Genomic DNA, 10,947 nt, shown 5'->3' on the forward strand with positions numbered 1-10,947 from the left:
TCAAAACAGATTTGCACAAAAAAAAAAAAAGGCAACATAATTTGCTAGAAGCCAGCATCTCTCTGTAACACTCTACACACGGTGACCATCTGCAGCAGCGATAGGGTCTACAAAAAACATCTTGGTTGTAAAATGTTCTTTGGAAGGCCAACATCAATTTGAATCAGCCATTGCAAAATGTGGAAATTGCAGCAACTAGCAATACCACTGGGCATAGGTCTGATTTAAGTGCATTTCCAACCATGCTTGTGTTACACTATACGGACAAATTAAATGGATTTGATTAACTTTTTATTATTACAGATACTAGGTTAACTCTTATATACTTCACACTATCTACATTGGGGGTTTTCAAACTGTTAAGCAGTAGAAATGAAAGGGAGAATTGAAGTGTGAGCTGCAATTTCAGTCAACATTTGTATTCCTTCTCAAAACTTAACATGACTCAAATCTGAACACACAGACATCATACAAAGGTTTTTACATGCACTATGACTCACACTTATCAACGGGTGGCTTTATATAGGTGGGCAATTGTTTTGCTTTTTCTTAAATTTGTCTAAGGGTGGGCCCATAATGGCAGACTATGAAAACCCTGGGTCTATGTGCTGTGAAGGAGTAAATAAATGACATTTTCTTACATGAACATAGAGGTCATAAATGAAGAGCAGAAAAAATGAAATGATGATGAAAAATTAACTATGTTCATGAGTAAATTAAACGTTTGCATTATGTCACTGGCACCTTGATATAATCTCATGAAGATGAGCTCCATCTGGTGGTTGGTATTTTTTTTAACAGTCTTAATCAAAGTTACAGCTCTAATGAATAAAATCCACTTGATTCATATTCAAACCTTCATTTCCTACCTTGTATTTGCTGGGCAGGCTCCAGCCGTGTGCCGTGACTCGCCCATCCTCCTTCTGCATGTGGGCCTTGACCTGTCTGTACTGGGCTCTCTTCTGCTCTTTACGCGAAGGCGAGCTGCACTGGTCCTTTCTACAAGATTAGCAAAAAAAGAGAAATGTCATCAGCTTACAGTTACATTATATACACGTACATTACTGCAGGCCGTCACTCTATCATTATAAGTTTGACATTTTGTGCCTTCTCCAATTTCTCTGTACATGTTCATCTTGGCTTAATACGCCAAAATCACAGCCACTTGATTCAGTTACTCACTCTTCATTGAGGAAGTCGAAAGTCTTGGACTTCTCTGTGGGGAACTGAGAGAAGGTGCTACTCCTCTTTACCATGCTGCCAGGGGGGTTGTACTTCATGTTGGACTGGGACTCAACTTTCTTTATAGCCGGCGAACTGGAGGAGGAGCTAAACAGTCTGCTGAAGCTGCAGGTGACGAGGTTATAGAAAGCAAAGAGGGAAACAGAGCAGACAGGAGGGCAGGGGAAAAAGCAAGGAAGAAGGAGGGGGGGTCACCAACCAACCAGACAACCAAGCAACTACCACCAACATTTACATTCTGAAGTAAAGCATGCTGGGAGCCGTGGAATAGCTGAGCATTTCCTATCAGGTTTGACTCTGACTGGGTATATTCCATATATATATATATATATATATATATATATATATATATATATATATATATATATATATATATATATATATATATATATATATATATATATATATATATATATATATATATATATATATATATATATATATATATATATATATATATATATTCTTCGGCGCTAAGTGTCAAACATTTTCTTAAGTGTGAAGTTAGATGGATTTACACTAATGTATTAAATAAACCAGGTAGTATGTGTAGACAAAAGTTTGAATAAACAAGTAAAAACATTCCAGAAAAGCCAATAACATATCTTCATGTCTAACTTATTATTTCAGAATGGTGTTTGAATCAAATTTTCCATATCAACTATACAATGCAGAGAAGATAAGGAAAACATTGTTACAATAAATAAATTCACAGAAACCCTAATATGTCTACAGCATTTTATGTGTGACTATTTTTTCTGTAATTGAAATCAGCAGTAAGGTATTAGCTTACTGCTTAATATTTTCAGTCTCTATTTTCTTGAGGTCTACTCAAATAAGACTGATAAAACAAAAAGAATACATCTACTAAATCTGTTAAAAAATCTTCCTTACAAAATAAAAACCATACTGAGCTGAAGGTATGACCTGATTTAGGACTATTAGATTTTTGTACATGTATTTAGGCTGCTGAGGGAACCCCATCCCTCTTTAGCTCCCTATGAGCAGACAGAGTAAAAAAAACATCAAAAAAGGCACACAGCAGGCAGGAGACAGGAAAGCCCGAGGGCACAGGCATATGTCATGTCTGAGCAGTTTGTGACAACAACAACTGATGCACTTCGTGGAGAGAAAGATTATGGATATAAGGCATTTCAACGTTGGATCCAGTTGGAGCAGTTCTGTGTGAGTGGAGGGAATGAGAGAGGTTTGGCTGGGTGAAGGTTTATTAAACCATCTTTACCTAATGCTGCCAATTCAATAGCACATCCCAGGAAAGAAGGACAAAAAAATGTATTTGAATAGTTGAGAGGAAATGTTACAGACTTTGATCTCAAGAGGCTGTCAAAGTTAAAGCCCTGACAAAGGTAGTTAAAAAAAAAACAGAAACTGTACATTTGGGAGGACTTACAACTGCCAGATGCTAGATTTCTTTTTTTCTGAGAGTGTTGGATTTTCTCTTGAGGCCCTAAAGGAAACAAGAAGATGATATCACGTTACTTGTTGTCAGTTTTTAAGACACAGGTTGAGGATGTCCTACTGCATTTAATATTTAAAGATGAAATCCATTAAGTTGTTTAGTTTATCTGTCTGGTGGGTGAAACACTAACCCCTAATTTCCACCAGGCGAGTCTGTGGAAGCCATTCAAGTCAATATTCACATTTCCATCAACGTATTTTTATGCACATTTTGAAGTTAGCATTAGAAAAGAAGAAGAACTTAGCTACTAAACTCTTTGATTTAGCAAGCCGGATTACAATCTACAACCATGCGTAACGTCGTCTTGTGATGAAACTGCGCTTTGCGTAGTCTAGTTTTCGCTCTAAACCAGTTGATGGAAATGCTTCTGGTTCTCAATTTCTTTTGTTTTTCTTTTTTGTGACGTTTTAAAAGTTTGCTTAAAATTCGCTTGACAATTAGATGGAAACATGGCTATTGTTTGGTATTCCACCAGCCGCGCCACGGCGCATCCCAGATTCATGCGTGAAGCAGCGCTCTGCTCCGCTAAAGACATGCACCAGGTCTATTTCCACGCGAGCCACGAGTTGCACACTGCATGAGTGTTTATACTCATGTCACATGGTCATTGTGTCATTGGGAATATTAAGTAAGAGTTAGAGAGACTCTACCACTGTCTGGATGTAAACAAAAACGTGATGACGTACCTGATCATCTCTGTCCACCGCACAGCTTCCTGTAGCTCCATCAGTCTCTCTTTGTACTGATTCCTTTCCATCAGCACTCGGGCCATTTCCACTCTGGTGAAGCGCTTCCTCTGGGCTGTAGGTACATCACTCTGTGGTAACACACAATTAAACCCACACATTACCATGCTGAAATACATGTAAAGGTATTATAATCACAGACATTGTTGTACAAGAGCAAAAGACTCACATCTTCTTCATCTTTAGTTTTGTTTTTCATTTCTTCCACCTCCAGTCGCACTCTGGAAAAAAGCATTTATTACACTTGCGCAACATATGTAGAAATAAATGAAATTAAACTGAGAAGTGCTACCAGCTATGACTGTTGACCTACTTTTTGAGTTCCTCCTCCATCTCTCTGTTCTTGTCCTCCAGCTTGGTCTTGGCCTGCAACACAGCCTCCATCTCTCCCTGCAACATCTCCTTTTCACAGGTCAACTCATCCACCTTCAATATCAAGTCTTTATTCACCACGTTCAGAGCATTCCTGGACAGACGGAAAAAATGACATTTTAGTCTACTTGTAAAATACTGACGGCAAATTGTAGCACGGACAAAGGATCAAGACCATATCACAGTCATGCCACAAAAAAACATTAAAAATATGCACTTACTTTGTCTCGAGCAGTTGTGAATTCTCCTGAATAAGATTTTCAACTTCTCGGCCCATACCTGAACAGAGTTGATGGTTAAATTAGAGTTTTATTACACAGGAAACAGTTTGACAACATGCTGGAGCAGCGACTAAATCAGCACTACAGGTTAAGATCCACCACTATAGAGGATTTTACGAGGGTAAAATCCAACAAGGCACTACTTAGGATGTGAAATATCTCCTAGTGAGATATTAGTCACTGTAGGTTCCACAGCACAACACACTACAACAAACATAGAAATCAACAGCACAAGACTGACAAGAAGGATGGATAGAGTGGGTTGGGTCTTACCAATCAAACTAAGGTCTGAGAAAACCATGCAATCCAAGTCAGGCGGAAAGGACAAGGAAGAGAGGGACAGAAAAAGAGAAAGAAATGCGCATATAGTTTGAAACAGTGGAATGACCAAAATGATGAAGAAGCCAGAGCTAAATGTGTAGCTGTTGACTCCACAAGCAAAGATGCTGTTGGGTCTCTAAAGCTAGTAAATACAACAGACAACTGAAGCCTTACAGAAAAGGAAAACAGGAAAATACAAGGGCCAAAAAATGAACTAAAACTGTAAAAAGAACAGTTAGGCCAACAAAAGAAGCATTGAACTCCGTCATCCATGCACCAAACTTTGTCCAAAGCAGTCATAAGTAGGCAGCTGAAAAGATGTAAACTATGCAACTGTATGCCTACGGTTGTCAAACATAATGAAGGAGAAGCTGTGAGCGGTAACGATGGTGGATATGGCAGAAAGTGATTAATGACTAGAGGTCAAAGGGACATTGCAGAAGAATGTTTAGCTAAGGAAAGGTTTGAGGTCATACACACCAGAGTACTCCACTGGGATTATGGAAAATAGCCAGAGGATGAGATACGGGAGAGAGAGAGGTGATGTTAACATGGGTCGATGGATAACAGTATCACAGCTGGACCAAAGCAAGTGGAGCAGCATTGCAGCAAACAGCAGGTGTTGGAATTACATTATTATTATTATTATTATTATTAATAAAACTAGTCAGTAGAGCAACAGCTGCTAGCCAAACCCAGCAGGAGAGTGCCATTGTAACAGTTTAATGGGCATTGTTTCAAAAATATTAGGGTTATTGTGCAGTTCATTTGCAATACATTTAACTGATACAACAAGATAATCACTTTTAGGCTATCAAATTGAGAAACTGATGTCACAATATTTTCAACAAAACACCACAACATGAAGAAAGTACCTGCTTGCTTCACAGAGCCTATTATTTTCAATATATAATATAGCCACCTCAAAGTAACTTGTTAGGTGTATTTTTATACCATGGCCATTTACAAAAAAAAATGCTATCATATATTTGTAAATGTTTAAATATCTTAAGTAAAAGTGCTATCGTTGCCTGTTGTGGCATACTACATCAATATCAAATTGTAAAACATTTTATTTCCCATTTTTTATTTTTCCCCCAAAAAATTGGTTCCAAAAATCTAAATGTTTCTGTGATTGCTGGTCACTCTATAATTTTATTTCTTGATGGCTTTGCAAAAGAACTGAATAAAGCTCAATTCTGGAATGACATTCAAACTAACCAATCGAGTTTTACTTTGAAAAGGGAGGTACCTTTTATTGATAGACAATTTCCAAAGGGTAGAAAAACTGATGGAACCCAACAACAGCTGTCTCTACAACCGACATACTGTATAGGTGGATATTTTTGGTGGCCATAAGTTGCAATTTGCATTTTTGGTTTTTGAAGGGGTTTTTTTAGGGTAAAGGGACTAAGTCCATGGGCGACGCTTCAACTCTGACTTTTATATACCTTGTACAATTCATTGATTTTATTAGACACCGATAAGCAAACTGCAAACAAGTATTTATACCATGACCATGGTATAACTGTCACAATTGAAATATTAGGTGTATTCAGAGGATCTGACAGGATTATTGCCAAATCATTCCATTTCAGTGCTGCATAGTTGCAACGAAGATAAAGTTTTTACTCACCAAGCAGGTCGGCCCCTTCATCCACATCCCCTATGAGTCCAGTGCCTGCAGATGACAGCTCTTCAAACAGAGAGTCTGTGTTTCGGTCAAATGCCATGTTCTCAATGCCTTTAGTTGGAGTACTAGAAGAGTAATAAGAGCACGATGGGATGTGAGTTTATGATACCTGATGAAACTTCGTTTGAAACTGGCCCGACGGCATGTTCTTTGTACTACCTGCAGGGCTTGTATCCAATGAGATCCATGTCCAGCTCAGGAGTGGACTCAATAATGTCCTGCACATCTGAGTTGTCTTCATTTTCAGGCAAACCTGCGTAAGACAAAGCACATGCAAAAATACCAAAGAAAAGGAAGGATACTGCTGTTTGTGAGAAACAATCTACAAACTTTTGCATCAGGCTTGGACGTTTTTTTAGATCACCATAAAATATAAAAAACAAACAGTAGCCCAAACCCTTGTGTCACATACTGCATATAACAAACAAGACATAAAGGCCACTAATGGATGACTAATGAATGTGATACTTTAAGTGTTTTATGATGTCTGACCCTACCCACTGATATGGATCTGGTCCCGGGTGCAGCTTGCACCTCCATGCTCTTACTGTTCCCTCCTTCCCTTTCCATGTCCGAGGCCGTGGTGGACATCGGTGTGGCTGACTTCAAGCCATTGAAGTCAGACAGCTCATCCTGTAATGAAAAGAAGCTTAATAACAGCAATATTACAGATATTTCATTCAAAGACACAAATCAAAATGAGAGGTAGAATGAGACAGTGCCAAAATTAGAACAAAACATACACAAACAATCAGACCACAAAGATAACGACAGCACAACAACACACTTTAAAATCTTACAGGCTAACATGGACAGGTGGAAAGTGCTAAACTCAAACTAGAGAAGGTTAGAAGTTTACTACAAATGCTACACATACAGTATAACAGAAGACACAGGAGTCCAATTTCTCTCAGCTCTTACATTGTGCAGAGCAAGAGCATCACAATTATCTCAGGGTAAAAATCCCCTGTCTTAATCCCTTAAAGACAACAATTTTAAAATACTAAGCTACAAGGAATTTTGTGAAATTGGAGCTCATGAAAAGATCAGGAAATCAAACAGAAATACTAGGAATTAACATAAAAAAGAAAGAACAAAGTTATAGACTGAGGATAGCTTTCTAACCAGATGCAGAGAAAAACATGAGCAACACAGAGCTAGCACACAAACTGAGACAAGGGAGTCCACACAGAACTACACAGATTGCAGGGGGGGGGCTTCACACGATAATTCCGAAATCAAACATGGCCACAAAGGATGTGCCATTCTACCGCTAGTACACAGCACAACGCTACACAACACAAACAGTTACAATAGTGAAACTGAAAAGAGACTAAAAAAAATAGACTTCACATTAGATGTAATGTTAAAAAAATACAGCATTAAAAGACAGAATACTTTTTGAATGTATGATGTTGTTTTTGTATAATGAATGATCAAAAATGTTACTGTTAAGTTGAAGATCTGCATGAATGAAGCAAAATACAAAGAAGCATGTGAAATATAAAAGTCATGCATTTAAATTGAAAAAAACAAAGAAATTAGAGGCCAGATGCAACCAAGCTGTTATTGATTTTAAAAGATTGATAATTGACTAATTCCATCCATGACACAGCTGACAGCTTTTGTGCTTTTTTTACCCCCAATGTAGCCTTCACACAGGACATGGTTGCATGTAGCACAGTCTAGCGCAGATGGTCTGTGAAGTGAGGGTCTATAAATGCACACAGTGAGAGGCGACGCTTTTGAAATGATGATACAGCATAGTGGGGGAGACTACTGAAGCCCACACACACGCAAACACAAACAGTGTGCTGTCCACAGCCAATGCAGGAGTGCTGCTGCTGGCACTTCCGCCAGCCGCCACTCATCCAACTACCTTGCAGTCGTCTGCCAGTGAATTCCCCCAAGAAGAGTCCTGCGCACTCTTACCATCCCTTTCCTTTGGGGGGTTGACAAAGTCCAACTGCTTGGGGGGGGGGGGGGGGGGGGGGGGGGGAGAGTGAGAATGAAGCTCACATGTGCAGAAGCAGTTCAGCAGAAATGCATACAACAAAAAGTGTGCATGTCTGTGTGAAATAAATGGAACGCAGGGTTTCTGCAGGTTCAGTCGGATTTAAGACTTTTTTTAAGACCATTATGAATGAAATTTAAGACCTTTATCAACACATCAACCTAGCCATATATTCAGTTTTAATCAAGCCAAATATCGCTAAACTTGTATTTCCCCCAAAGCTGAAGAATAAAATCTGTTTTATGTCTGTGGTACAATCTGAAAGAGACTCGCACCAATAGCACAAAAGCCATTTGGCTGCAACATAAATTACAGGTTGGTCTCATTTGTAGTCGTAATACAGCAAATTTATATTTGGACCAGCGAGAGAAAGAACTACTACACCACGCAATACATGTTTTCTAAAAGCGCGTTAGAGTTAGCGCTACATGGACGTAGGAAAATTAAGACTTGTTTAAAATTATTTAAGAAGAGAGAGGCCTTCAATTTAGATGACGAAAGGTTAGACTCTTTAAAAGCCTGCAGAAACCCTGGTTACAGTATGTTACTAATGCTAACAATTGTAGAGCTAAAACATTTATTTGATTGATTTGGGTTTGTGATGCTAGGAGCGGCTAGCCGGCAGTAGCGATGAGAAGCGGGCTAGACAGTTTGGTGAGCTAGTTTTATTTCTCCACAGCCCCAGAAATTTTGTTTTCCCCCCCATTCTGAAACTTCTGGTCTTTAGCCCGAACCAAAGTTTAATCAGATTTTATGCAGTTTCCTCTGGAGTCACAAAAGGCTTCATACAACTTTTTCACATAGGCAGTAATACTCCTTAAGACTTCCACTTTAGGCGACATAAAGATCCTTTGAATGAAACAAAAAGCAGTGATTTAGAAAATATAATTATGCCAGCTTTATAGATAATGGGATGGTCTTGCTTATATGACTCATATTGTGGATGGAGATTAAATCATGGCCGGCATGCGGACATTTGCACCTCATTAACCTGTCGTACCTCTTCATTTGAAGCGCCAGCCACCCCCGTGAATAAACATGACCTCGCTGTTTAACTCTAAGAGCATGTCTGTATATCAAATCTACTAGTGTTCAAAAGGCCAAAAAAGACAATACCCACCCTGTAGCACTGATTGCATAAGAACTAATCACATTCCAGCTAGCCTTTTTCTGGGACTGGCTGCGAGCCATACAGCGGCATCGCTCCCATAATGCATCGCACCACAGAGCTGATGTCCCAGTTTTAACAAAGAAGCATGCAGCAGTGGGATGAATTAACATTGTCACCCTCCAGGTCTTAACTGCCACAGATACAAACATAACGGAAACACCAAAAACATTTAGAGTACCAGTAGAAAACAGCTTAATTTTATCTGAGTATATAACCATAATAATGTATATAATAGAAAAATGACTTGTGACCCCAGTAGTATTTGAAGCAGTTTAACTGAAAATACACATCACATGATGAAACCTTCATCAAATAGATAATTGTATCTATTCTGATTAAGAATAATCATAAATGTAATGATCTCCTGTGACTGCTGCATCAGGAGAAGAGACATGTTTGCATATTCATCAATGGAGAAGGAGGTTTGAAAACAGAGGTGGCCTTGTCAGATGCCTACTAAAATACGCTGAAGCACTCCCGGGCGTTATCAAAGGCTCTCTATTTTTAAACGGATCTGAAGCCATTACTCTATCTTCTAGCACTGGCAGGAGGGCTGGAAATGCTCAGCCAAAAAAAGGGATTATAGCGATCAGATAATTCTCCATACTTTTATGCATTTGGATTAAACAGCTGAAACAGTGAGAGCATTAAGGTAGCACTTAATATTCAGGTATTAAATAATTTGAAGCAGGTGAAAACATGTATCATTTAAGATCATCACAGTTCAGATTGGACAATCAGAATTTAACATGCCAGCATATAGAGTGCACAACTAACACTCTGGACTAAAGATAATGAGGAAGACACTTTCAGAAAAGAAAATTCTGCATTGTTGGTTTTTGTGTCGGGACTTCAAAGACATGTCCTTATTTGTCTGTCACTATAATACACTTCATGTCTGAAGCTCATTTTCATTCCAAAACCCCCACCTTAGTCATCAGGCTGATATCATGTAGTGAGACATGATTTTATACAAGTCATTTTTTTCCCACCTACTGTGATTGAAGTTCACATGAAGGCGTTATCCACACCTACCTTGAGACTAGTGTTGGACCGCATCGGGTCGGTGAACCTCCAGCCCTCTGTGCCTGGTGTCTCTGCCCTGGCCTGGGGGTCTGGGTTTAGCAGAGACGCTCCACCAGGAGATGGGAAGATCCCCAAAGAAAGAGGGCGCTCTCTCCTGTGGGGGACAAGAAAAAACTAGATGTTTTCTCAAAAGGCGCAGTTCACCTATCTTGTCTCAGTTGAGCCCTCGTTAACCACTAAGTGTTGGCGGTGGTAGTGTCTTGATTCTCAGGTATTTTTTGAACTGATTAACTGATTATATTATTTATATAGCACTGAAAGCATTTTGAAAGGGAAAATGTAATGTGAAACTATGCCTTCTTTGTGCCTGTGCTACTTATAAATTACCTTTTTGGTTGAAGCTGAAAAACTGCAAAATGCCTCTTGGTAAATAATTGTGAAAATACCCTCAAAAATCCGTCCTACTATGAGTTCACATAAACTTCTTCACGTTTGTCCATTGTGTTTGTTCCATCAAAGATAGGGTTCTTCCTGAGGGACCTCACATGTGTCCCTTTTGCAGCGTTCAAAATATATATATATATATATATATATATATATA

General features: G+C 38.9%; 1 protein-coding gene across 12 annotated transcripts in view; it reads right to left on the minus strand.

The window, feature by feature from the left end:
- spag9a (sperm associated antigen 9a) overlaps positions 1 to 10,947 on the minus strand; it is a 28,221-nt gene that overhangs the window by 9,769 nt on the left and 7,505 nt on the right. For 2 of the 12 annotated variants that reach the window (XM_032538384.1, XM_032538383.1), the window contains exons 5-19: positions 10,356 to 10,500; positions 8,015 to 8,104; positions 6,633 to 6,768; positions 6,295 to 6,388; positions 6,079 to 6,200; positions 4,923 to 4,934; positions 4,395 to 4,409; positions 4,062 to 4,119; positions 3,782 to 3,934; positions 3,638 to 3,689; positions 3,409 to 3,539; positions 2,654 to 2,710; positions 2,486 to 2,491; positions 1,183 to 1,347; positions 870 to 999 (exon numbers count right to left, since the gene is read on the minus strand). In XM_032538384.1, the coding sequence (XP_032394275.1) occupies positions 870 to 999; positions 1,183 to 1,347; positions 2,486 to 2,491; positions 2,654 to 2,710; positions 3,409 to 3,539; positions 3,638 to 3,689; positions 3,782 to 3,934; positions 4,062 to 4,119; positions 4,395 to 4,409; positions 4,923 to 4,934; positions 6,079 to 6,200; positions 6,295 to 6,388; positions 6,633 to 6,768; positions 8,015 to 8,104; positions 10,356 to 10,500 (1,366 nt within the window). The remainder of the gene's footprint in view (positions 1 to 869; positions 1,000 to 1,182; positions 1,348 to 2,485; positions 2,492 to 2,653; positions 2,711 to 3,408; positions 3,540 to 3,637; positions 3,690 to 3,781; positions 3,935 to 4,061; positions 4,120 to 4,394; positions 4,410 to 4,922; positions 4,935 to 6,078; positions 6,201 to 6,294; positions 6,389 to 6,632; positions 6,769 to 8,014; positions 8,105 to 10,355; positions 10,501 to 10,947) is intronic. The other 10 variants (XM_032538395.1, XM_032538392.1, XM_032538385.1 and 7 more) reach the window with 9 other exon arrangements.

This window comes from Etheostoma spectabile, chromosome 15 (genome assembly GCF_008692095.1).
Source record: "Etheostoma spectabile isolate EspeVRDwgs_2016 chromosome 15, UIUC_Espe_1.0, whole genome shotgun sequence".
NCBI classification, from domain to species: Eukaryota; Metazoa; Chordata; class Actinopteri; order Perciformes; family Percidae; genus Etheostoma; species Etheostoma spectabile.